Source organism: Cervus elaphus, chromosome 22 (genome assembly GCF_910594005.1).
Source record: "Cervus elaphus chromosome 22, mCerEla1.1, whole genome shotgun sequence".
Taxonomy (NCBI): Eukaryota; Metazoa; Chordata; class Mammalia; order Artiodactyla; family Cervidae; genus Cervus; species Cervus elaphus.
Genome location: NC_057836.1, coordinates 7,297,492 through 7,324,797, shown reverse-complemented (window position 1 = coordinate 7,324,797; position 27,306 = coordinate 7,297,492). Strand labels below are relative to the sequence as shown.

Here is a 27,306-nt window from a genome sequence, read left to right as displayed (position 1 = left end):
GGGTAAGTTGCTTGTCCACAGTCACAGAACGACACAATGGCAGAAGCCAGAACCCGACCCTGGGATTTTTTGGCTTTCAGATTGGGTTACTTCCACCGCATCTGGTTACTATGCTTGAAAAGCCAGATGGATGGGTTTGAAGTGGCTCCAGGGCCGAACTTTTATTACATGAAAAATCCCATCAGACTTCATTCATGCAAATCTATGACTTGTCAAATAAAAGAATTTGTCTACAAATTAAGAAATTCCCAATGATGACTCCTGTTAAAGAGCAGAACCTGTGATTTGGACCCTGCTCCTCATCTTCCTTGGATGCAGTTTTATATTTCCATGTTTGTTTGTTTTTAATATTTATTTGGCTGCACCAGGTCTTAGTTGGGGCTTTCCTTGTGGCTCAGCTGGTAAAGAATCTGCCTGAAATGTGGGAGACTTGGATTTGATCCCTGGGTTGGGAAGATCCTCTGGAGAAGGGAAAAGCTACCCATTCCAGTATTCTGGCCTGGTCGCAAAGAGTTGGACATGACTAGCGACTTTCATTTCACTTCAGGTCTTAGTTGTGATATGCGGGATCTTCAGTTGTAACATTTGAGATCTAGTTCCCTGACCAGGGATCCACCCGGCACCACCCCTCTCCCCCCATATGAGCACAGAGTCTTAGCCACTGGACTACCAGGGAAGTCCCCATATTTGCATATTAATTGAACCTATCAACTACTGCTGGAGAAGAGTCTTGAGAGTCCTTTGGACAGCATGGAGATCAAACCAATCAATCCTAAAAGAAATCAGTCCTAAATATCCATTGGAAGGACTGATGCTGAAGCTGAAGGTCCAATACTTTGGCCACCTGATGCAAAGTACTGATTCATTGAAAAAGACCCTGATCCTAGGAAAGATTGAAGGCAGGAGGAGAAGGGGACGAGAGAGGATGAGATGGTTGGATGGCATCATCCATTCAATGGACATGAGTTTGAGCAAACTCTGGGAGATAGCAAAGGACAGGGAAGCCTGGCATGCTGCCGTCCATGGGGTTGCAAATGGTCAGACACAACTGAGCGACTGACCAACAACAACAATCAGCTACCACTGTTGGGGAATGTATTATTCCTATTTACAGTCATAGGTGTCATTATCATTTGCTTCTTTGATGTCTTGCTTTATCACAATTTCAGGTGGTTATTTGGCCTACCTGGCATCTTGGACCATTATATTCCAGATCTCCTAGTAATGACTGATAGGAGCTTGGTGTTTTTATGACTGTGAGTAGTGAGACAGTAAACTCTACCTAATTAATTCCGTTTCCCAACTGTATAAAATCAACTCATTTTCCATGGTCTCATAGGACTAGCCCACCCTTTTGTAGTTTGCTCTTTCCCTTACTATTAAGTTAGTAAATGTTAACATATGCTCAGAATCAATTTGTCTTAGAAATTTGTCTTTTACCACAGTTCTGGGCTTAAAACCCTAAATGCTTGTCATGGCTTATGAGGCCTCTCTCCACTGGTTCTTCCCTTCTCATCCTCATGTTGCAGCCCCCTCCACCTTCTTTCTATATCCTGAGCACACCCCAGTCCCCCCAAGCCCATCCTTCACCCTCTATCAGGAGTGATGTACTGTGCTCTTCTGCCCAGCTGGTGTTCATCGCCTGTTCAGTGAAGACTGCTCGATCACCCAGACCAGGTAATTGCCCCTGCTGGATGGACCCAGAAGCCCCTGCAATTCCCTCTGTAGCCCTCATTGACTCTGTCTTTATTCAGTGTTTGCCTTTCCAAACACAGAGTGCTTTATGAGAGCAGGGCTTGAAGCTGCCTCGGACACTTTGGATATCTATCTTTTGGCACTGTGTCTGATCCAAAGGGCGTCCTTCTTGCACTGAGGGATCTTTGGTGACAAGCAAGCCGAAAGGAATTTGGAAAAAGACTCTGTAATGGCCAAACTTAGGTCACACCTCCACTCCTTGGCTGTCCTGAGCCTGTGAGAAAGAATCAGATATAACCTATGGTAACGTTTAGCCAAGATGCATTGTGTGGTATACTGGGGTTTTCTTGTGTTTTTTTAAAATTTCATTTATTTATTTATGGCTGTGCTGGGTCTTCATTACTGCCTTGGGCTTTCTCTAGTTGTGGCGAGTGGGAAGCTACTCTCTAGTTGCAGTGTGCAGGCCTCTCATTGCGGTGACTTCTCCTGTTGCAGAGCATGGCCTCCAGGGCATGCGGGCTTCAGTAGTTGTAGTGCAAGAGCTTAGTTGCCCCATGACATGTGAAATCTTCCCAGACCATGGATTGTGGAATCAGTGTCTCCTGCCTTGGCTGGCAGATTCCTAACCACTAGACTATGAGGGAAGTCCTGGGTTCTTAGAATAGACAGATACTTTCCAAATGGTTGGTAAATAGGTGACACCCTTCTACTGTAACCCCAGGGTTTTGTGTGTGCATGCTCAGTTATGTCTGATTCTTTGTAACTCCTTGGACTGTAGTCCATCAGGTTCCTCTGTCCATGTGATTTTCTAGGCAAGGATTCTGGAGTGGGTTGCCATTTCCTCCTCCAGGAGATCTTCCCGACCCAGGGATCAAACCCTCATCTCTTGGGTCTCCTGCATTGCTAGGCAGATTCTTTACCACTGCACCACCTGGGAAGCCCCAGGGACCGCTTACAATCCAGCAATTAAAGAGTTAAGGCCTGGCCCATTCTGATTGGCTGATGACCCTGCCTGCTTGTGTTATTCAATATTTTGAACATAACCTTTGGATGAAAGTCTTCAGGATAGCATTTATATTCCTATCAACACTGATCCTGAGTTGGGAAAGTAATCTCCCAACAAAAAATCAGGATATGTTGGGTGGATAAACAAGATACACACATGTTCAATAGGGTGTTCATTAAGTGTTTGATATTGGATACCTGAAGGACAAATGGATGAAAGTATCCCATAGAAAGAAAGAAATCCAACAGACTGTGTTTCCATCCCTCCATCAACATGGGGGGAGCATAATCTCTTTACTCCGGAGGGCAAGGTGTTTGAGTTCTTTTAATTCCTTTTGGGCTGTTTCCCAATGTTGTCCTCATCTGTACTATGGATATATTAGCCAGCTCTGATGTCACGTGCAGCAGCTGGAGCTAAGGCTGCAGCATCCAAAGCCTTTGTGAGGTGGCCTTAGTGACAGCGGTTCTGAGGCAGGGGCTACCCCACCCTGCAGTGCCTAGGTCAGCTGTGTCAGCCCTGCCCTCCAACTCCAGAACACCACCTGCCTGACCTAAACCGTGTCATGTTGCTGCCCCTCCTGGGCGCCTGTGCTGTCGTGGGCCCGTTTCGGGGTCCTGAGTGGGAGCCAGTGCGGGGCCTGCTCTCTGAAGATCGCAGCTGCAGGGACCCTCGGTGCTGTGGTAACCTGCTTGTCCTCTGCCTCTTTCTGATCTGGCAGGTCCGGCACTACTGGCCTCAGGTCACCAGGACCCACCGCAGCATGAGGAAGTTCATCAAGGTGAGGGGGTCCCACCCACCTCTTTCCCTCCACACCATGATTGTGTCAGTCATTTGTTACAGGGACCCTGTCCTATGCCCTGTGTATCGGAGATGGATTCAGACTGAACTCTGATGAACTCAGGAAGAGCATTTTCTTGCCTCAAAAAAGAGCATTTTCTTGCCTCAAAGCCAGCAGTCACCCTGGACTTCTCTCTCCCTCATGCCACGTGTTCAATCCACCTGCAAGTCCTATGGACTTTACTTGCAAACCATATCTCAAATCTGATCATTTCTCAAACCCTCACCACATTCTTCTGGACTATAGGTACCACCTTCTGCCTGGTCCCTGCCTCCTGTCTCACCCAACCATGGAGCTCAGTGGTCCATGCAGCCAAGAGAATGAACTTCTGTCTCTCTTAAAAATTTTTCACCCAAGGATAATGCATATAAGCAGATTATAAGTGTGTATTTTTATTTTTTAATTTTATTTATTTTAAAAATTTATCATCTTAACTACTTAATATATATATGTATATTGTATATACTTACATGTACATATATTGTATATTTATTTATTTTGGGCTGCATTGTGTCTTAGTTGTGGCATGTGGGATCTTTCATTGTGGTGTGCAGGCTCTTCATTGCGGTGCTTGATTTTCTCTCTAGTTGCGATGCCCGGGCTCAACAGCGCCCCAGGCTCAGTAGTTGTGACAAGCAGGCTTAGTTGCCCTGCGGCATGTGGGAATCTTAGTTCCCCCAACCAGGGATCAAACCTGAGTCCCCTGCATTGGAAGGTGGATTCTTAACCACTGGACCACCAGGGAAGTCTTAGATTATAAGTGTGTAGATCAATGAATTTTTTCAAACTGAACACATACAGGTGCAGCATTAGATTAAGAAAACAGACCACTACCAGCAGCTCAGAAGCTTGTGGACACCACTCCGCTGATTTCTAAAAGCATTAGACTGGTTTTGCCCATATGGCATCATGCAGTAAATATTCCTTTGCACCTGGTTTAGGCCTAACATTATGTTCATGAGCAAGAACAAACTTTTAAAAACAGATCATAACACTTTGCCACTCAAGACTTTGCAATGACTCATGGATATACTTCCAGTCAAACTCAGAACAAAAGCTAACTCCTAACCACACTCCAAGGCTTGGAATAATCTGTTCTGCATTTCTCCCTGACCTCATCTCTTTGTGCTCTCTTCCTCACTCACTCGTTCCATTCTGACTACACTGGCTTCCTAGCTGTTCTTTTACAAATGACCCTGTTCCATCCTCAGGGCCTTTGCATGAATGTCTCCTCACCTACAAGGTTCTTTTTTCAGTCACTTGGTTTGTCCCTTGCTTCATTCAGGTCTCCAGTCAAACATCACCTCCTCTGAGAGGATTCTCTGACCAAAGAAGCTAGCCCCATCCCTACTCTTGCTTTTATTTCCGTTAGAACACTTTTTGATACCTAACATGTTGTATTATTGTGTCTTCCAAGTCTGGAAGACAGCTCCCAACAAAGACTTTCTGTCTTGTCCATGCTGGTACATCCAGCACCTAAAACAGTGCATCGCCTGGAATAAACTCTTTATCTATCTTTCTTGAGTATTTTCTTTTCTGTAAGTTTAATTAACTTTGCTGTGCTGGGTCTTGGTTGCTGCGTGAGGATTTAAGAGTGGGGATTAGAAAAAAAAAAAAAGAGTGGGGATTACTCTCTGGTCGCGTTGTGTGGGCTTCTCATTGTGGTGGCTTGTTTTGTCTCAGAGCACAGGCTCTAGGCACACGGGCTTCAGAAGTTGTGGTGCGCAGGCTCAGTTTCAGCTCGTGGTCTCTATAGCACAGGCTCAGCAGTTGTAGCATAACAGCTTAGCTGTTCCTGCAGCATGTGGGATCTTCCCAGACCAGGGATCGAACCCACATCCTCTGCATTGGCAGGCAGATTTCTATCCTCTGTACCACCAGGGAAGTGTAAACGAATACTTTCTTGAATGAATATTTTCCTTAAGAGAAGTGACTCCCATTTCCTGAACCCCAGCATCGTCATCTGGATAATGAGGATTACAATCCTGATCTGTGAGGATTAGATGAGATAATGTGAATGCGAAGATTTTTACTTCTCTGTTTTTATCTACAGGTGCCACCACAGAAGTGGGCAGTGCCCTCCATGAGACGTGACACTTGTTTCAGGCTGACCCCTGAATTCTTTCTCAGTCCTGGCAAGTTCAGGGGCCTGCATGCTCATGCCCAACAATGGGCCCAAAGTAAGAGCAGGGAATACTGGAGGAGCCTCGAGGAATCATGGACCCAATATCTGCTCTCTTGTCAGCGCCCATGTCAAGGTGTACTGTGGGATGCCTACACCTCTTCTGATCATATCTTTTGCACCACCTCCTTTCCCAGCACCAGTATGCTACCTCGGGACAGTTCTTGGGAAGCATGGCAGGTACCCTGGTGTTGTAGTGATGATCAGACTCACCTGATTTGCAGGCCACGGCCCCCTGCCTTGGACAGGTGCCAAAGGATGGAGCAGCTGTTGGTCCATCCCCAGGAAGAACTGGCACCACTGGAGTATATTGTCAACATGAGATGCCACCCCACCTCCATGACCCCTCTCCCAAACCTCCCTTCAGCCCAGAGCTTGCCATTCTGTTCCAGAGAGTTCCTAGTGGTTCCTTCCAACCAACGAGTGGGAATGCCTGCTTGGAAATCCTGGGGCTGCCCACACGAGGTCTGCGCACCAGGAACGGAAAACCGGACATTAAGTAGAGAGGCCAGTAGAGAGACCCAGGTTCCAGGGTGCGCGAACCAGAGAGAGAGCAGAGGGGATAATGCTTGGGAAATTCAGGCACCTGGAAGGCAATTGCCAATAAACTTTGGGATGGAGGACATGGCAGAGAGTAAGGTCCTGGACTGGGGCAGACAGAGACTAGTAATAAGTAAGGCTGTTGGAGAGATCTTGACACCATGGTGGGAGAATCAGGACCAGGTGCAAGTTGAAAGTAGTGTTGAAATTCAAGAACTATGGAAGAGAAGTCCGGGGGAGGCTGGAGGTGAGAATCTTCCTGAAACCCAGGCATGTAGAGGAGAGAAAGTAGAACAGTTAAGATGTAAAACTGATGCACAGACCCAAACACAAATGTGGGAAACTCAGGATAGGAAAAGGGATAAGGATGCTATAGAGACCCAGTCTTTTGAGAACAAGAAGGAGGCCAGAGGAGAGGATGAAGAAAAGAATGAGGCCCAATTGTTGAGGAAGCAAGGCCAAACTGGAAGTGAGGATGGTGAGGATACCCAGCTCCCAGGGTGGGGAAAACAAGACCAGATTACAGGTGATACTAATATAGAAATTCAGGCAGAAAAGAGGAGAAAAGAAGACCAGGGTGGAGGTGAGAATGCCGTGCAAATCCAGATATCTGGGAAGGAGAACTTGGGAGAAGTGAAAAATGAGGATGGCATAGAGACACAGGCCCTGGGGTGGGGAAAGCAGGAATGCGTTCAAAATGAGAATGTTACAGAGATCCAGACACCAGGGTGGGAGAAGTGTGATCAAGATGGAAGTGAGAAAGCTGGGAAGATCCAAGTATGTAGGGCCGAGATCCAGAAACAACTAAGACATGAACTTCAAGTGGGGTGGAGTAATCAAGGCATAAAAAGAGGTGAGGATGCTGGGGAAAGTCAGATATCTAGAAGGAACAACCTCAGGGAGATAAGAGAGGAGGATTGGGTGGTGATCCGGGCACAATGTTGGGGAGACCAGAAACCAGCAGCAAGTGAAATTGACAGAGAATTCAAGACACCATGTTGGGAGAGTGAGGACCAGATTGGAGGTGAGCAGAGAGCAGAAATCCAGGCACTGGAGAAGAGAGACGAGGGAAAGGACAGAGATGAAGATGATACAAACACCCTGGCACCAGAGGCAAAGAACCAGAGACAAATAAGAGGTGTAACTCAGGCAGAGACTCATCCATCAGGGATGAGGAACCAGGAGCAGTTTGGAGATGAGACTAGAACAGATATCCAGGCAACGGGGAAGAAAAACCTGAGAGAGGTTAAAGGTGAAGATAGTAAGCAGACTCAGGAACTTAGGGAAGAAAACCAGTACCAGTTAAACAGTGAAATTAATGGAAATATTCACATACCAAAGTGGAAGAATCAGGAACACATTAGAAGCAAGGATGGTAAAAATACCCAGGCATCTGAGGCAGAGAACTGGGGAGAATTAGCAAGTAAAATTGATGTGGAAACTAATTCAGCACAATGGAAGAAAGAGGAGCAGGTTGGAGGCGAGAATGCTGCAGAAATTCAAGCTCCAGAAAAGAGAAACCAGAGAGAAGCTGGAGGTGAGGATGGTATAGAGACCTGGACACCTGGAGAAGAGAACCAGAGTCAGTTAAGAGATGACACTGATGAAAAGACTCATTTGTCAGACAGGAAGAACCACCAGCAGATGGGAGGTGAGAATGAAACAGAAATTCAGACACCAGAGAAGACAGACCAGAGAGAACCTGGAGGTGAGGATGGTGTAGAAACCCAGAGACTTGAGAGAGAGAATGAAGGACAATTAGATGGTGAAACTGGATTGAGCCACCCACCAGGGGGAAGGAACTGGGAGCAGACTAGAGGAATGGACAACCCAGAAGATCCAACAGTGGAGAAGAAAAGCCAGAGAGAGGTTGGAAGCAAGGGTGGTAGAAATATTCAGAGACTTGGGGGAGGGAAGCAGACACTGTTAAAAAGCGAGGTTAATGAAAACTTCTGCCCACCAGAGTGGAAGAACCAGGAGCAGACTGGAGGTGAGAATGGTGCAGAAATTCAAATACAAGGGAAGAGTAACCTGAGAGGGGTCACAGGTGATGATGGTAAAGAGACCCAGGCTCATGGTGGAGATTATCAGGGAGAGTTAAGAAGTGAAACCGACGAGGAGATCCAGATCCAAGGGCAAGGAAACCAGAACAAGGGTGAAGAGGATGCTGCAGAAATCGGGGATGTAGGAAGCCAGAGAAAGTGCAGAGTTGAGGATGCTGGAAGGCTTCGAGTGCCAAGGCAAGGAAACAAAGGCCAGGTCAGAGGAAAGGATGCTGCTGAATGCCCTCTCCGAGTTGACTGTTCTGGGGGTGAAGGGCCCCCAGCCCTCACTGGCTCTGACTATGGGGCCATGGATCAGGAACAGGCTGTGGCTGCTGCTCCCCATCCTGAGATGAAGGCTCTCCCCGACCAGAGCGAACTCTTTCTGCCTGCCAGTGGAGAGGGGGAGCATTCGGCCTGCCAGAGCACGGCCACTGCTGGGAAGCCCAGAGTCGATGTCGTTCCAGCTTCCCGGCAAGCCAGACCTAAACCCCAGAGAAGCCGACAAAGGGACAGAAGAGTGGATCCAGGGAAGACCGCTGACCGGACTGGACAGCTCCAGAACCCACAGTCTTTGGCTGCTCCCCTGAGCTTACCCTCTGCCTGCCCCTCTGTCTCATGTGGCCACGCCCCCCCAGCCGCCACAGCTCCATTGGGTGGTCCCACTGCCCTCACTGTCCTGCCCAAGTGGCCAGTCCTCAAGAAGAGTCAGCGACAGCTCCTGGAGTCCCTTATGCGGCGGAAGATCGCCCACCTGAAGTGGGGCCTCCCCCAGCGGATCCTAGAGTCCTACTTGCACTTTAATGTCTTAGGACCACGCCCACTGCCTCTTGCTGGGCAGAGGCTCCCTGGGTTGCACATGGCCTGTGAGTTGCAGGGGCAGCAGGAAAGTGAGGCCCAGGGCTCCAGGCCAGGCCTTAAGTCCCAGAAGGTTCGGCCCCCCGAAGGGAAAATCTCAAAACCTGCTACACAGGCCAGAGCCCTGGAGAAGCCTAGACTGTGTGGGTCAGAGCCAATGGGCAGTTCTATCCCTCCTGTAAAGCCCAAGAGAGTCAGGCCACCAGGGGGCGCTAGAGAATCGCAGGATGTCCAGAAAGCGGCTCCTCCCAGGGTGGAGCTCACGGCTTCCAGAAACCCCAGGCCTGCTGCAGAATCTAGCAGCTGGTGTGGCCAAGAAAGGGTCCAAGAACCTTCCAGTGAGAACAGCAGGGGGAGGAAGATGGTCAGGCCGGGGATCTCGCGGATGGCAGAGAGGACTTTCTGCAGAGTGAGGATCTCATACTCCAGGGCAGGCTACGACCACTGGAGAAGGGAACACACATCTCAGAAGCTCCTCAGATTCCAGTGTCAGCAGCCCTCACACAGGAGAAGAGGAAGCCTGGAACCTGAGGAACGCAGAGGGGCTGGGCAGCAGCCTTCCTCCTGTTCCACAGACACCTTCAGCTTCAAAAGGAGTCTCCACTCTGCTGCGGCAAGGCTGAGCATGACCTTTTTGAACAAGAGCTCCCGGTCCCCACACTTGGCCAAGGCCCAGCACTCAGCCCCCAACCTGAGTGTGAGGGATCCTGGTCCTACCCTGCTCCCCAGAGTGGGTGACCCACATGCCAGGGAGGGCAGCATCAGAGTTCACACTCCTCTGAAGATGGACCTTCAGCCACCAGGTCACTGCGGTGCTGGGGCTCCTCTTCTCAAAACGGAAGAACTGGAGGAAATTGAGAACCCACATGGGGCCCTATGGAATCCACCAGCCCCCAGAAAGTCTGGTTTCATGAAATATTTGAGGGGTTTTCTGCTCCAGCATGGCTTTAGGAAGTAGGCTGAGGGCACAGAGTCTTCAAAACATCCAGAGAAGGCATGAGAGTGGCCTACTAACCCCTAAAGGGGATGATAAAATAACCTCTAATAAAATTGGTTATTTAAGCCCTGTGAGGGTTCTGATTTCTTTGATACATGTTTTATAAGTGCCTCTTTGGGGGATGGGATACCGTATGGGTGGGATAGCTACTCTATGGTTTCGAAGGTTTGGGGAATGTGGGTCAGCCCAATGCTGCCTCCTAAACACCTGCCCTCTCCAGGTCCTCAGAGGAGGGTTTACTGAAATTTCTATCATGGTTCTGTCCTGTCCTACTGCTGCTAAATTGCTTCAGTAGTGTCCAACCCTCGGGAATGTAGCCTACTTCATAACCCTCGGGAATGTAGCCTACTAGGCTCCTCTGTCCATGGGATTCTCCAGTCAAGAATACTAGAGTGGGTTGCCATTTCCTTCTCCAGGGGATCTTCCCAACCCAGATATCAAACCCACATCTCTTATGTCTCCTGCATTGGCAGGAGGGTTCTTTACCTCTAGCACCACCTGGGAAGCCCTGTCCTGTCCTCAGTTTAGTTCAGTTTAGTCGCTCATTCATGTCTGACTCTTTGCGACCCCATGGACTGCAGCACACCAGGCCTCCCTGTCCATCACCAACTCCCAGAGTTTACTCAAACTCATGTCCATTGAATCAGTGATGCCATCCAACCATCTCATCCTCTCTCGTCCCCTTCTCCTCCTGCCTTCAATCTTTCCCAGCATCAGAGTCTTTTCCAATGAGTCAGTTCTTCACATCAGGTGGCCAAAGTATTGGAGTTTCAGCTTCAGCATCAGTCCTTCCAATGAGTACCCGGGACTGATCTCCTTTAGGATGGACTGTTTGGATCTCCTTGCAGTGTAAGGCACTCTCAAGAGTCTTCTACAACACCACAGTTCAAAAGCATCAATTCGTCGGCACTCAGCTTTCTTTATAGTCCAACTCTCACATCCATACATGACCACTGGAAAAACCATAGCCTTGACTAGATGGACATTTGTTGGCAAAGTAATGTCTCTGCTTTTTATATGCCACCTAGGTTGGTCATAGCTTTTCTTCCAAGGAGTAAGCATCTTTTAATTTCATGGCTGCAGTCACCATCTGCAGTGATTTTGGAGCCCCCCAAAATAAAGTCTCTCACTGTTCCACTATTTCCCCATCTATTTGCCATGAAGTGATGGGACTAGATGCCATGATCTTAGTTTTCTGAATGTTGAGCTTTAAGCCAACTTTTTCACTCTCTTCTTTCACTTTCATCAAGAGGCACTTTAGTTCTTCGCTTTCTGCCACAAGGGTGGTGTCATCTGCATATCTGAGGTTATTGATATTTCTCCCTCCTGGCAATCTTGATTCCAGCTTGTGCTTCATCCAGCCCAGTGTTTCTCATGATGTACTCTGCATATAGGTTAAATAAGCAGGGTGACAATATACAGCCTTGAGGTACTTCTTTCCCTATTTGGAACCAGTCTGTTGTTCCATGTCCAGTTCTAACTGTTGCTTCCTAACCTGCATACAGGTTTCTCAAGAGGCAGGTCAGGTGATCTGGTATTCCCATCTCTTTAAGAATTTCCCACAGTTTGTGGTGATCCACACAGTCAAAGGCTTTGGCATAGTCATGTTCTGTTCTATTCCAAGTTAATTCTGATTGAGGTAGGATGCTCAAACAGCCTTTGCTGCTTGAGGAAGAGGTGGTACTTTGCACTGGACTATTATTCAGGTCCTTTTGAAGGACCTGAGGGAAGAGAGCTTAATCACTGAGTAGCTGCCCTTCTGGGATTCTGCTGTCCATGTATAGATTTCATGGAGAAGACATTTCTACCTCTTCAGTTCTCAAACACTGGTTCTCAAGTCATTAGAAGCTGGAAAAAACAAGGAACTGTTTGCCTGCTAGTGCCTAGGACTTCCCAGGTGTTGCTAGTGGTAAAGATCCCACCTGCAATGCAGGAGCTATAAGAGATGTGCGTTCAATCCCTGGATCAGGAAGATCCCCTGGAGGAGGAAATGGCACCCGACTCCAGTATTCTTGCCTGGAGAATCCTATGGACAGAAGAGCCTGGCGGCCTATGGCCCATAGGGTCGCAAAGAGTCGGACACGACCGAGCACGCAGTGTAGTCTTGCTGACTTACGGCCTCCAGAACTGAGAGAATAAATTTCTGTTGTTTCAAGCCACCAAGTTTGTGGTAATTTGTTATAGTAGCCATATAAAAGTAACATACCCCAATATTTAGCAGCATAAGGCGACATTAAACATTTTTTTTGCCACACCATGCAGCACACAGGATCTTAGTTCTCCAAACAGGGATCAAACCCATGCCCCTGCATTGGAAGTCCAGACTCTTAATCACTAAACCACCAGGAAAGTCCACAGGAGCATTTGTTAACTCAGTTTCTGTGAATCAGGAATCCAGGCACAGTTTAGCAAGATGACCTTGACTCAAAGTATCACTTATCTCCTTCAATGCTAACAGCTTGCTGGGCATTTTGGTGCTAATGAAATTCTTGTAGATTGACCGATTTGGTTAATATATTTAATAAACCAATTTTTCTTCTTCAGGATTCCTTCTGGGCTCACAAAACTGCAGGTACTGTGCAGCTCTCTGTGAGGATATTTTTTTTTTCCCTGTGAGGATATTTTAAGGGGATCACCTTAGAATCTCTGAGAGAAAGGCATCACCTTAGATTGTTTGAGAGAAAGGTGTCACATAAATTTAAAATAATCGTGCTGACAGTTTTTCGATAAAAATCACCAAGATCATTTAATTTTTTAATAGCACAAATAGATTGTTTCCTTTCCTTCCTTTTTCAAGGCTAATAACAGCCCCTTTATAAATGCTTTTCAACCTTCGGCGTGGTGAAGCTGAATTCCTGCAAGTTACAAGAGCAAACATCATCTTTTAGGATTTGAAATAGCTCAACTGGAATTCCATCACCTCCACCAGCTTTGTTCATAGTGATGCTTCCTAAGGCCCACTTGACTTTGCATTCCAGGATGTCTGGCTCTAGGTTGGTGATCACACCATCGTCATTATCTGGGTCATGAAGATCTTTTTTGTATAGTTCTGTGTATTCTTGCCACCTCTTTTTAATATCTTCTGCTTCCGTTAGGTCTATACCATTTCTGTCCTTTATTGTGCCCATCTTTGCATGAAATGTTCCCTTGGTATCTCTAATTTTCTTGAGGAGATCTCTAGACTTTCCCATTCTACTGTTTTCCTCTATTACTTTGCCAACAAAGGTCCATCTAGTCAAAGCTATGGTTTTTCCAGTAGTCATGTATGGATGTGAGAGTTGGACTATAAAGAAAGCTGAGTGCCGAAGAATTGATGCTTTTGAACTGTGATGTTGGAGAAGACTCTTGAGAGTGCCTTGGACTGCAAGGAGATCCAACCGTTCAATCCTAAAGGAGATCAGTCATGAAGGACTGATTGGAAGGACTGATGCTGAAGCTGAAACTCCAATACTTTGGCCACCTGATGTGAAGAACTGACTCATCTGAAAAGACCCTGATGCTGGGAAAGATTGAAGGCAGGAGGAGAAGGGGACGAGAGAGGATGAGATGGTTGGATGGCATCATCACCGACTCGATGGACATGAGTTTGAGTAAACTCTGGGAGTTGGTGATGGACAGGGAGGCCTGGAGTGCTGAAGTCCATGGGGTCGCAAAGAGTCAGACACAACTGACTGAACTGAACTGAACTGATAAGAGCAAACAGTTTTGAGCTTAGACGTACAAAGTGAGTCCTGAGGCCCTTCACCTGCCTTCAGGTGCCGCTGCTCGCCTGAACTGCCAGGTACTCGGTTTACGCAGGCGCATTACCCTCCTCCTCGTGCGCCTGCGCCGAGCTCTGCCAAGTGCGCTTGCGCATAAACTTGGCGGGAAAAGTGCTGTCGCTGTAGAACGCCAGTCGAGGGATGGCTGTGAGGGAGGAGGCGATCGGCCTTTCCGGGCCCGGGAGGGACGAAGAGGCGGCGCTGCTCTTCGAGAAGGCCCATTACCGGCACGACTCGCGCTGGCTGCTGCCCGTGTCCCCACGCTGCTGCCTGGCCTGCGCTCTGGAGCTGCTGCCGGAGCCTGGCGTGTCGGTGCGAACTGGGTCCCAGCACTTCCCTCACCAACAAGGCCCTCCCCTCAACGGAACAGCTCGCGTGAACCTGACGCACGTCCAGGGAAACTAAGCCGGCCCCCGTATGGTTAAATCTGGCTCCTACACAGGCCCGCCCCTCACCCTACTCCGCGGGCCGCCCAGCAGCCTCTTTCATAACGAGGCCCTGACCTTGGCTCTGCGCCTCGTGTGGGCCTACGCTCTCCGCACTAAATCCAGAGCTCTCGGGGGCCCCCCCAAGACTCATTGGCACGCGTTCTCAGCTTGCTTTCTGCCCTCCTCTCAGCTGTCCTGCCCTTTGCTGACCCTCTCTCCCCTTCTCCAGGGTCCAGCCTTCGCTCAGGCTCCCTCCCGCTCGAGCACCCGCGCAGCCTGTGGGCCGGGCGCACTCACCATAGGGCCTTACTCCCTTCAGCTTTCTGAGGGAAATGTGAGGCGGGGGCGCCTTTGCCTCTGGCAGCAGGAACAAGAGTGGATGTTATGGGCGGGTGGGAGTGGGCTGAGGGGAGGACCTTTCTGAGAGGCAGAGCTGGCTGGAGCGTGACCTGCCCTCTCCCTCAATGTCTGCCCACCTGTGCTGTGAGTTTTTTGTCCATGGACAGCTTCAAGTAGAGTTCGGGAGATAATTTGTTTTTCAGATTCACAGGAGGGGAATTCTTACCGTGGAGTGGGTGGGGAATCAGCTAGTTCAGCGGTTCTCAAGGTTTTGCTCTGGGGATACCTTTCCACTTTTTAAAAGTGTTGAGGACCCCAGAGAGCTTTTGTTTATTTACTGTGTTGAAAGTAACAAAGTTTAAGATACTCATTTAAAAATAGTAGTAAATCCATTACATATTAATGCAATTCTTTTTATTTTTGACAAAAAATAGTAATATCCCATTTACCATTTTGACTCTTTTAAATGTACAGTTCTGTGGCATACATGATTTTCAAAATGAAAATAACTACTTTCAAAACAAAGCAGATAATGAAAGGAATGTCTGTTTCACATTTTTGCAAATTTTCTTAATGTCTGATTTAATAGAAGACGACTGGATTTCTGCATTTTGTCTGTTGTGACATATCTCCTTGGAAAAACTACTCTACACTCAGTAGAGTAAGTGAAAAAGTCAAATAGCATCTTAGTATTATATGGAAATAATTTTCATCTTGTGGATCCTCTGAAAGGATTTTGGGCACCTCAGGGTCCAAAGACTATACTCTGAGAACCTATGGACTAGTTGATAACATCTGTAATATCACTGAGGCTAAAGTTCTGAGACTGCCATTCTTGGACAGTGAGAGATACAGAGATGAATAAGACAGTAAGGTATGAGAGAAAATAATAGAACACATTTCTGGGAGTTTAGAAGCTGGACATGCTTATGGTAAGTGCTGTTTGGTGGGATGAGTGAAATTAAGGAAGTTTTTTTAAGAGGAGGAAGCATTTGAATTATACTTGAAAAGATGGGTGATATTTGGGCCAGAGGAAATGGGGGAGCTTTTTCCAGGAGGTGGGATTCCAGCAAGGATGAGTTTGGGGAGGTCATCATAATGTGTTTGAAGGGCAGTTGAGGGAGGTGATATTGGAGAGCCAGGGTTGAGATCATTTCCTTTAAGAGTTTGAATCCAAGCTAAGGCTTGGATTTAATCTAGCAGGTGAAAGAGTGTCATTGAAATTTTTTAAATAACTCATTTAGGTCACTGGCTTAATGAATTATGTGGGAGGAACTGGTGAAGTTTGAAAAGGAGAGACTTGTAATAGCACAGGTTAGAGGCAGTAAGAGATGCAACTTCACCTTTTATTGAACATACTTGTCTTAGCTTCAGTTTTCACCAGTTGAAGGGGTATGTAGTCAGTTGTACCTATGTTCATGTTCTATCCTCAGTACACCCTTTTTTTGATCTATCTTTTGTTACTGTCTTGAACACTTTGCACAGCTGCTACCCAGTTCCCTGTATAGGGAGGCAAATTGAGTGTGAAGATTTATGTCTGCACTGAATGGAAGGATGCGTTTTTCTCTACCTACTTCAGTGAGACTTGTGAAGGGTCCCCAGTATCATTCTCATAGACTGTGGAAAGAGCCTTAGATAAGACCTGGTTGGATACTTAGATTTGAGTCCTTGGCAAAGTCTCTGACTGTCAGTTTTCTCATCTCCAAAACAGCAATAGTAGTACCTTTTTCTGCTTGCTTTACCAACTCAATTAGGCTTAAATGAGCTAGTACACAAAAGAGTGATTTGTGAACAGTAAAGTGCTCTGTAAATATAGTGTATTAGAAACCTTAGTTCTGGTATCACTCTTTGTTTGAACATGTGAATTCCTATGTGTAAATGATGCCTTTTCATACTCCATAGTTCAGATGATCCCATTGGTATAATCTTGTAATTATATTTGGAAATTATACTTGTTTGGGTTCAGAACAACTGAGACTTGGTTGCTATTGAATATTTTCTTCATCTGCCCCAAGTTGGTGCGCAAGAAGCATGTGCTGTCCGGCTTCCGAGACGCTCTCATGAAGCATGCCTCCCTGGTTGTGCAGCTGGTGGCTCAGGATCAGAGAGTCTGTATCCACTTCATAAGCATGCTTTTCGGTGAGACTAAAAAGGAAACCTGGAGTGAATTTTGCCTGTATACCTTGTACATTTGTTTTTGGGGTCTTGGAGAAATGGTCTTGGAACGATAGTTTGCACTGTTTGCAATGTAGAAGTTTAACTCACTAGCAAATTATTTTGTTACAATGGTGAAGAAATGGTTCCCTTCCTACGATACATGGTGCATTGTAACTGGCTTTACCATAGCTCAGGTGTCATTAGCAGTGTGAAAGTGGATGTGTTCTTTTAAAAAGTCCAGACTGTCTGGTCTTTGAACAGATCTGTCTGGTCAGATCTGGAGTCTGCTGATCTGAGTGTGACCTTGATTGAGTGGCTAGTTTTCTGTACCTTTAGTTTCTTCATGTATAAAATAAGATGAATTAAAAAGTCCCTCCTTTTAATACAATTATAGTGTCCTTTGGAATGAGCCCTTTCAGGGAGGAAGGGAGCCAACTCAAATTGGATGCTTTTCTCTGCTAGAGGCTTTTCAGGCTTTCAACTGCCAAAACTGTCTTTTAAGGGAGAGAGGATGATCCCCAAGGCTCAGGCAGGCCTTAGCTAACAGCTGGTAGAACTGGGATTTTACCCCAGGTCTGTTACAGACTCCAGAACACACAGTTTTTATATTGTGCCGCACTGACTATTTTTATCCTTTTAAAGCCAGAGTGCTGTTATTGAAAATCTGGGGTTTGGTGCTGAGGATAGAATTTAGCTGGGACATTGCTTAAAGCTGCTATTAGTCTTAGAATTCATAGTGTGCCTTTCTGGATTTGTTTCTGTTAACCATCCCCCTCTTCCTTCTGCTCCAAGGACTGTTATGTAATGTAGAGGATGGGAGCATAACAGACCTCTGTATTGAAGGTAAGGTAAAACTCTGTGTTCTCAGCATTTGAAGCTGGGAATATTACCCTGAATTGCAGCTCTGACTATTTGAGACCTGGATGAAATGTTCCATTTTACAGACAGATAAAGAAAACTCAGTTTTTAATCATTGATTCTGCATTTTTTTTCTTGGCACCTACTCTGTGTCAAGTACTGTATTAGACACTAGTGATACATCTGACATAATTCCTACCATGTAAGAGTTTACAATCTGGAGGAGAGGTTGGCTGGTAAATAGCAAAGGCTGATGAGTGCTGTTACAAAGACACATACAAACTCTGCTTTTTTTACATTAGTGTTGGGTGATTGGAAGTTGTCTGCACATAGATGGTATTTAAAGCTGTGGAAGTGTCTGAATTTACCTGTAAGACTCAAGAAGAAGGAAGACAAGAGCATTGGGATGAAAGGATTCTTGCAGAAAGAACAAGAACTGTATTAGTTAGAATCTAGTGAGGAAACACAAACCACTCAAGTTATTTGAACAGAGAAAAGAACTTTAAAGAATTATTAACTAGGTAACTAAAGGCAAAAAGAGAACCAAGTTTTCACCAAGGTAGCAATTTCTGAAAACAGCTGCCACCCCTGGGACTAGGGAAGCAAAGGGAGAGATTGAAATTATTAAAATTTACAAGTTTGGAGGAAGGACCCCATATATGAAACTCAGACCACTGAGGAGAGGATGCTGCTTGGCTGCTGCTGTGTCCGTGACCATACAGCCATAGAGTTAGCAGCTGTAACTGCTAGCAGTTGTAACAAATAAGTCAATATGATCTGTGTGTACTTTTGACCATCTCTCAGTATAGAGAATGTGGATAAACAAATGTCTCACTTGAAGTTCTGACCACTGGCATGGGTGGGGAGATTTCCCTTTGCCATTTTCCTCAAGGCTGCCCTGTTGTTATTGTTTAGTCACTAAGTCGTGTCTGACTCTTTGCGACCCCATAGACTGAAACCTGCCAGGCTCCTCTGTCCATGGGATTGTCCAGGCAAGAATACTGGAGTGGGGTGCCATTTCCTCCTCCAGGGGATCATCCTGACCCAGGGATTGAACCCATGTCTCTTGTTTGGCAGGTAGAGTCTTTACCGCTGAAAGTGAAAGTGAAAGTCGCTCAGTTGTGTCTGACTCTTTGCGACCCCATGGATGATACACTCCCTGGAATTCTCCAGACCAGAATGCTGGAATGGGTAGCCCTTCCTTTCTCCAGGGGATCTTCCCAACCCAGGGATCAAACCCAGGTCTCCCAAATTGCAGGCGGATTCTTTACCAGCTGAGCCACAAGGGAAGCCCCAAGGCCACTCTAGAGTGGAGCTATAATCCTAAAGCCATCTGCATCTGGTAGATGCCAGCATAGCTTGGAATCCTCTGTAAACTTCATGAGGTGGTGAGCACTAGATGGAGATTGCAAAACTAGAGGGAGAAGGACTTGCTCCTTCCTCACTATTTCCTGTTGGCTTCCTGCCTTCTTTCTGTTTCTGTCAGTGTTCTAGACTGCTTCTTTACTCTGGGAGTGGTAGAGCCCTCCCTCAGCAGCAGCCAAATCTAGTTTGCCACTTCCCCCACACTTGCAGAGCGAGCCTCTTCTCCACTCCTCATCAAAGACACCAGCAGAAGCACACAAATGATTGTATAGAAGGATAGGTTTGGGGTTGAGTGGTAATATTATTGTGAATTATCAGCACAAGAATTAACTCGGAACTCTTTTTTGGTATATGAAGTAGCAAATTCTAAGGAAGGAAAAAAGTGGAAATAATATAATGATAGTAGTTTTCAACCTTGGTTTCACAATAGACTTAGCTGGGAAACTTAAAAAATATCCAAATGCTTAGACGCTTTCTCTAGAAATTCTGAATTAATTGATCTGGGATGGAATTGAGCAGTAGTTTGTTTTTTTTTTTAAAGCTTCCTAGATTATTCTAATGTATTGCCTTGTTGTGAACCATTGATGAAAAAACAGTTAAGAATGGAGGAGATAGAAAAGACTAATGCCAATTAACACAAGCAGATGACTTTGATTAGAAGTCTGGGCCTGGGGTTGTCTTCTGGTAAGTAATGCTATTGTGTCTGTTCAGTCCTTATCCAGCTTACGACTCAGCTGAAGTTGGAGCAGACCATTCATTGCCTGCTGGATGAATGTCACAAAGAGGTCAGTAAGTATCCGTGGGTTCTTGAGTACCTCTTGGAATCCTCAGATGTCAGAGCTGGGTCAGCCCTTCTTTGGATAGATTGGAAGATTGAATCTGGAGAGGAAAAGGGACTTGCCTGAGGTCACTGAATCAGTGGCAGAACCAGAGCTGGGGCCTGGGTCTTCTGCTCCAGTACTCTTTGTAGCTTCCTCCCTTTCACTTTTAGTCTCCCAAAGGCTACCTCCATGTTGGTAAAAACCATTTTCTGGCATAATCATCCCATGGCCATTCTCTATATCCTCCTAAATATGAACAGATTTCCTTGATAAATTTATTAAGGAAATATGTTCACTATGTCTTGGCTTAGTATTTTTGTTTGGTTTAAGTTGTATACAGTATTTTGTGCTGAAGGCATTTGTTTTTATCAGCATCTAAAGTAAGCACTGAATAGTTACATTTAACCTGCTTTCTTCAATGTAGTCAAAGACATCAGTTAAACAAGCAGCTTTTGCTTTGTGTTTAAGATACAGGAATAATATCAGAATCACTTTTTTTTGCAAGAGAAAGACAGATGTTTATTTAACACCATTAACAGCAACATTTAATTAGAAAGTGTTAAATTACCATGTCATTATGATTACTCTGCATGTGATTAATGTATAAGATTACATTTATAAATTTATATTTATAAATATCAACACATCATTATGGTGATGCCCCTTTCTATACTGTAGGCACTGTGTTGGTGCTTCACATGCAATATCTCATTCAATCTTCTCAACAACCCAGTAAAGTTGGTACTATTACTAATTCCCATCAGAAGAGTTAAGTATCTTACTTAAGGTGCTATAGCTAGTCAATAGAAAAGGTGAAATAAATACTATTGACTCTCCCTGAAAAGCAACAAGCAAGCATGCATGCTCAGTTGCTTCAGTCGTGTCTGACTCTGCGACCCTATGGACGATAGTCCATCAGGCTCCTCTGTCCATGGTATTCTCCAGGCAAGAATCCTGGAGTGGGTTGCCATGCCCTCCCCCAGGGGTCTTTCCAACTCAGGGATCAAACTCGTGTCTCCTGTGTCTCCTGCATTGCAGGCGGCTTCTTTACCCCTGAGCCACCAGGGAAGCCCCAGGCATCAAGCATAGTACCTGACAAATAGAATGTTCAGTAATAGTAGCTATAATAATGATAATAATAATTTTTTGCAATGAACTAGAATTCCATTTTTATGATGTGTCCAACTTTCACCCCTCCAGTTTCTGGCTCCATAAGGGGCAAAATATGCTAATTTTAATTTAGTTTAACAAACATGTACTGAGCTATGTATTGAGGATTCTAAGAGAAATCTGACTTGGTCCCTTTCCTCCGGGGTTTCCCAGTCCAATAGGGGCAATTGATACTTAGCTATAGAGGCTGGTTACTAACTTGTGAGAGACACAGGCAGTACAGGCTTTGGTGTAGATAGGGCAAGATGAACTTTGGTGGGATCTGTTCTCATCCTAACTTATAGAATGGAATGTGTTCACCTTTTGTAGCTGTGTAGCATGCCCTCCATGCGAGGCAGCCTGGCCACACTGACTCTTCTTGGCAAGTTGGTAGATGCTGTCCCTACTCTGGCAGACAAACTTGTGATGGAGCACGGTGAGTAACCTCTGGGGAAAAGCTGCTGCTACACTTTCAAGAGCTGCTTTGATCACACTTCCATCTGGGAGGTCCATTCACTGTATACACCTGGAAAGACGTTACTTTCCTTCTATAGGCTTCAGTTTCCCCATCTGCAAAATATGCTTTATATTGGCTAATTGGGGAAAAAAAGTGTTGCTCAACTCTGGTCTTGGGCTGTTTCTATTCATTATTTTAACACAAAAGAATTAAGTATCTACTATGAGTCTTTCAGATGGGAGGAGGAATTAATTCTGGAATATAGAAGTACTTCTTTCTATCAGTAACAGAAAATAAGTATCTCATAGAGGATTTCTCCAAGGGTAAATCACTTAACTTCTCTATGCCTTAGTTTTCTCTTTTAGGATCCCAGAAATCATGTATTGTGGGGGATTATAGAGGATTACTATGACTACCCCATTCAGGGCAGTAGTTTGGAGTGTCATCTAGCAGTTGACATTGCGAGGTTCCCCTGATCCCTTGGTTGTTTTCTGGATAGGTGACCTGATGGAGCATCTGTTGAGAGGTTTAGTGTACCCCAATGAGGGGGTGCAGGCTTCTGTCTGCTACCTTTATGGGAAGCTGTACTCCTCCCCAGTTGCTGCTGAGATGCTTTTGGGCCATTTCCGGGAGAAGCTGTGTCCTCTCTTCCTTTCCACCATGGATGGTGCCCAGACAAAGGAGCTACAGATCAACTGCTTGGGTAAGATGTGAGACTGGAGAGAAAAGAGAGAGCTTTTGAGATTTTTTTTTTTTTTTTTTTGAGGATTTGAGATGCAGGCTCATTAGCGGTGGGGAGGTTTGCTGCTTTGCATGAGGTAGAAGTCATGGATTTGGGAGATAAGAGGCACAGACTGTGAAAGATGCCTCATGTTAGTGTGGTATCTTAAGAACGTCACCTTTGGAAGGAGAAGAGAAAAAGTGGGACAGCAGTTTTTTTGCCTCTGGTCTTTACTGCCTGCCCTGGTGCATCCTATACTTGCTGCCAAATTAATCTTCATACTGCATAGCTTGCATCCCATCAGTTTCCTATTTGGAAAATCATCTATGGCTTCCTCTGGCCTCCAGGGTGAAGTCCAAGTTTCTCTTGTTATTTGAGGCTCAGTGTACCCTTTCAACCTCTCCTGTTAACTTCCTTACATAAATACACAAAATCTATCAAATGCTTTTGAGCAGGGAGCTTTTTTGTATTTTGCAAAATATAAATGGGCACTGTGATTGGTGATTGGGTGCAGACCTGTTTCAGAGCAGGAGCTATAGGGAAAAGCATAGTCTGGGCAACAACAATTTCTTTTCACAGTTTGGGCCAAGAGATCTGTTTTGAACAGCTCAGCCATACATAGAGAGTGTTCATTCTGAGCCAGGACCCCTTCTGGGTTTCTACAGATGAAACCCACACTCTAATCTGAAGAAATTCATAGTCCATTGTGGAGGGCAGATGTGGACAATTAGAATTAATTGTGGTGTGCACTGTCATGGAGATTGCAAAGGAAAAGGTGGGATTCTATTCAAAGTAGTACTCGAAGTCCTAGCCAGAATGATTAGGCAAGAAAAAGAAATAAAAGGCAGAAGTAAAGGAAGGAAGTAGTAAGAGTGTCTCTGTTTTCAGATGATATTACCTGATAGATAGAAACCCCTAAAAACTACACTGAAAGAAAGGTGAAGTCGCTCAGTTGTGTGTGACTCTTTGTGACCCCCTGGACTGTAGCCTACAAGGCTCCTCTGGCCATGGTATTTTCCAGGCAAGAATACTGGAGTGGGTTGCCATTTCTTCCTCCAGGAGATCTTCCTGACCCAGGGATTGAACCCGGGTCTCCCACATTGTAGGCAGACGCTTTACTGTCTGAACCACCAGGGAAGTCCAAAAATCTACACTAAAAACTGTTAAAACTAATAAATGAATTTAGTCAAATTGTAGGATACAAAATCAGTTGAATTTCTACATGGTAGCACAAACTATCTCAAAAATAAATTAAGAAAACCGTCCCATCTACAGTAGTGTTAAAAATAATAAAATGCTTAGGAACATCTATGGAGAGATGAAGAAACTTCTAGCAGATGTCTGAGGAGCCACCTTGGGTGTGTCCTGGTACCCATGCTGCTCTTGCCTCACTTCCCCACCCCTTTGTTGTCTAGGTTTGCTAAAGCAGCTGCTGAAGTATGATCTCTTTGTGTCCATGATCATGAACAAGTCTGCGCTGGTGGAAAATACTGAGAGTGTTGAGGGGCCACCAGGAGAGACCGCACTGCCTTTGGTGCTCAAAAAGGTAGTTGTCCTGTGACTCCTGGTCTCTGGGTTCAGTAACCCAGGAACCTGAATCACCTGGGGCTTTTTCCTTATCCTTCTATCTAGGATTTCCTAAGTACTTTCTCACTGGCCAAAACAACATGCTCTTAGAAGATTCAACATTGGTTTTCTTTCAGTCATGAATCTTTATGTTTGTATCCTCCCCTTTACATCTGGGTTGTCTTAGAGTGGAAAATACAGGCAGCCGTGGAAACAAAGCCACCTCAGTTGTCTGGGGGATTATTCAAGCTTCTCAGCTTGGTACGTGGAGTCCTCTTTCTCTGGGCCCAGCTTATCCCTTCAGCCTTACTTGCCTGTCTCTTCTACCCCACAATCCAGCACTCCAGCCATATGCAACTTCTCCCTGGTCCTGTATATGCTAGGACCTCCTGTCTCTGTGCCTGTGCAGATGCTCTTCCCCTTTGCCTTTAAAGCCTTTTCCTTCTCCTTGGTCTGATTCCTTCAAGGCCTATAGAGGTCCCCTGTTCCCTGGTTCCTTTAGGTAGAATATGCCCTCTTCACAGTGCTTACCTCACCATGTTGTGGTGGATCAACTGGGAGCTTCTTTGATCTGACTGAGGATCAAAGGACCTGAGTCTGACTGTCTCTGTCCACAGTGCTCAGCACAGGGCTTGACAGAGCTGCTTATCCTCATCTGATACCAGGGGTATCATTCATTGACCAGACTGTGGGTCTCCTTCTGCAGAAAGGAGGAGGTACCTTGGTTAGAAACGGGAAAGGGACAGTCGGGATTAGGTAAGTTAGGAATCAAAAAACCAGAGCAAACTGCCCCTCCTCACCTCCCTGGGACACCTCTGGAATGGTCCACGCAGGGCCTTTGAACTCTCAAGAGCAAGTCTTGTGTCTTTGAACCACAAAATCTCATAGTGGGTTAATTTCTGTGTTCACTTAATTGCTGTGTCCTGGAGTTTTGGTGGTGTCTAGTTAGAACATTGCTCCTGGGCTCAGCAGGAGCACAAGGTCTTACGTCCTCACAGTGTACCAAGGCAGCATGAGGGTGGCAGGGACAGAGACTGGAAAGCACCTCCCTAGGGAGAGAGCTTCGTGGAGACAGGAATCTTGGTTTAGAGGTCCTGTCCTCCATCCATACGTGGAGACTGTTCCTCTCTTGGCCATTTTGGATGATTAGTGTTTTATTTACTACAAGAATCAGCAAGGTTGGAACTAGGGCAAGATGAGAAGGCACTTGCTTTAGGTGCAAAACTTAAGGGGGTGCTAAAAACTCAGCAATCAAAAAGAAAAGAATTAAAAAAACCTTAGCAATCAAGATAAATAGTATTTTAATGCAATATTTAAAAAAATCAAAGTTAATGCAAAAAATTAATGATGAACAAAATATCAGAATTTTAAATAAAGACTGGTCTGTATTCTTCTACTTCCATTCTTCCTTTTTTTTTTTTTTTGATCAGTCTAATCCCAACACAATACATTTTAAGCAAGGAATCATTGCTTTGCTTAATGGTTAAATATCATTTTTCTAAGGCACTTTTTAAACACTGTAACAGCTCTGAAACTAGAGACATTTTTACCATTAATGGTATGTCATAGTTTAATTATAGCTCTTCTTCTTTCTTAGTGGTACATAAAAAATGGTTTGCCTTTTATCACTAGGCATGACTGAAATACATGTCATTTTCTATATAAAAGAGAACAAGATAAAGATTAATATCTAGAAACTCCTTTACATGCAAATGCATTTTTAAGTCTAACATAACTGGAATGGGTTTAAGTTTGTAGTCCTCAAGAAATGTGCAGCTTGGTCCTTTTCCTTTGAAGCTCTAAAACCATGCACTCCCTCCTCTGTCTTGTGCTATGTTTTGCTTGTCATTTCCCCCCAGAAGGCCAGTTTCTTTTACACTTAAAATCTATGGTTGCATTTAACTCTTTCCTTGATTTCTGAAAGTGTTGTTCAGTTCAGTTCTGTTGCTCAATCATGTCTGACTCTCTGCGACCCCATGGAAATGTTTTAGGGACTCCCGATAGCTATGGTATCTAGTAGGAGTTTGGATGTTATTCAGAGTTCAGTGGAAATTCACTGAAATATTTTAATTAGAGGAATAACCTGATTTAAAATTTTGATGAGGGAGGCATCTCAGTTGTGGAAAGACTCCTAGATTTGGATGTGGCTGACCTGTGTCTGCCTGAGTTTTGCCACTTACAAGCTGGCATAGGCAACTTAATTTCAATGAGCTTTCGTTCCTTCCTCTGTGTGTTGAGGGTCCCGAAGACCACTCTAGGTTCAGTGATTCACTAGGAAGACTCACAGGATTCAGTGTACCGTTATATCCACAGCTGTGATATATTACAGCAAAAGAATACCAAGCAAAATCATCAAAAGGAAAGGTGTATGAGATGAGGTCTAGGGGAAAACCAGGCACAAGCTTCCAAGAGTCCTCTCCTAGTGGGGTCACACCAGATGCACTCTATTCCTCCAGGTATGAACTGTGACAGCATGTATGAAATGTTTAGCAGGAAAGCTCTTTAGAGTCTCAGTGCCCAAGGTTTTAATTGGTAGCTATCTGATTATGTAGGTACCCTCTGCCTAGCACATACCAAAATCCCAGATTCCCAGAAAGAAAGCAGGTGTACAGCATAAACTGCATTGCTTGAACAAATGGTTTAGTCACAGTGCACCACTCTTATCAGTTCTGGGAGAATTGGGAATCCTCCTAAAATTCAGCTTCCCAGACTCAGTGAGTGGCCAGCCTTGCAGGCAGGACTTTCTAAGGGTACAGTCTCAGGTCTGCAGTGTTAGCTCTTTTCTGCACACTCTGTAAAGCGAGGCTCATAATAGAATCTTGCCTTGTCACGTCCCAGGCTAGTTGCAAACATCAAAACTGGATGAGGACTGTGAAAATACTTTTGTCATGAAGGCCAGAGCATTCTTGGGGACAGGTTTAGTGTTCTTGGAATGCCACTGTTTTCTTTTGTTCTATTTCACACCTGCTGCTGTTCATAGAGACTCTTTTCCATAACCCATAGCTGCTCTCCTTGAGTATCATGGTTACACCTGGTGCCAGTAGTGTGGGAGGGATTCAGAGACAGTCATGCTCTTGCCCTGAGGCACCCAGGTGCCTCCCTCTGATCCTGTCTGTGTTGTGACTGCGGCACATTTTGCTGCCTGTTTCTCCAGCTTCTTCTCTCCAGAGATGAGACTCTGCAGGTGGCCAGTGCCCAATGTATAACTGCAGTATTAGTCCACTCACCAGCGAAGCATGCCCTGGCCTTCATCCTCGCCGACATCCCAGGTGGGAGTACCCTTCTAACTTTCTCCTCTGAGAACCCCAGAATTCTGACTGGAGATTCTCATGTAGCAGTGGCAGCAGCAGTTCTGTTTTGATTCTTTGTTATGCGTACTGAAAGGATTGGCTGGGGGCATGTTCATTATATATGACGAGTCTAGGAAATACACCTCAGGAAATCTGAATCCTCTTTCTACAGATTTCTAATTGACCTTGAGCAATTTGTTACTGATTTTTAGACCAGTCTAGAAATAAACCATCTA

At 45.4% G+C, this 27,306-nt stretch overlaps 1 protein-coding gene across 4 annotated transcripts in view; it reads left to right on the top strand.

Moving 5' to 3' along the window:
* The first annotated feature begins 13,986 nt into the window (after window positions 1–13,986).
* LOC122680298 (coiled-coil domain-containing protein 134) overlaps window positions 13,987–27,306 on the top strand; it is a 73,815-nt gene continuing 60,495 nt past the window's right edge. For 3 of the 4 annotated variants that reach the window (XM_043881510.1, XM_043881511.1, XM_043881512.1), the window contains exons 1-8: window positions 14,041–14,231; window positions 16,702–16,825; window positions 17,636–17,686; window positions 19,778–19,851; window positions 21,367–21,472; window positions 21,993–22,196; window positions 23,630–23,760; window positions 26,935–27,049. In XM_043881510.1, the coding sequence (XP_043737445.1) occupies window positions 14,061–14,231; window positions 16,702–16,825; window positions 17,636–17,686; window positions 19,778–19,851; window positions 21,367–21,472; window positions 21,993–22,196; window positions 23,630–23,760; window positions 26,935–27,049 (976 nt within the window). In that variant the 5' untranslated portion in view covers window positions 14,041–14,060. Of the gene's footprint in view, window positions 14,232–16,701; window positions 16,826–17,635; window positions 17,687–19,777; window positions 19,852–21,366; window positions 21,473–21,992; window positions 22,197–23,629; window positions 23,761–26,934; window positions 27,050–27,306 lie in introns of all 4 variants that reach the window. The other variant, XM_043881513.1, reaches the window with a different exon arrangement.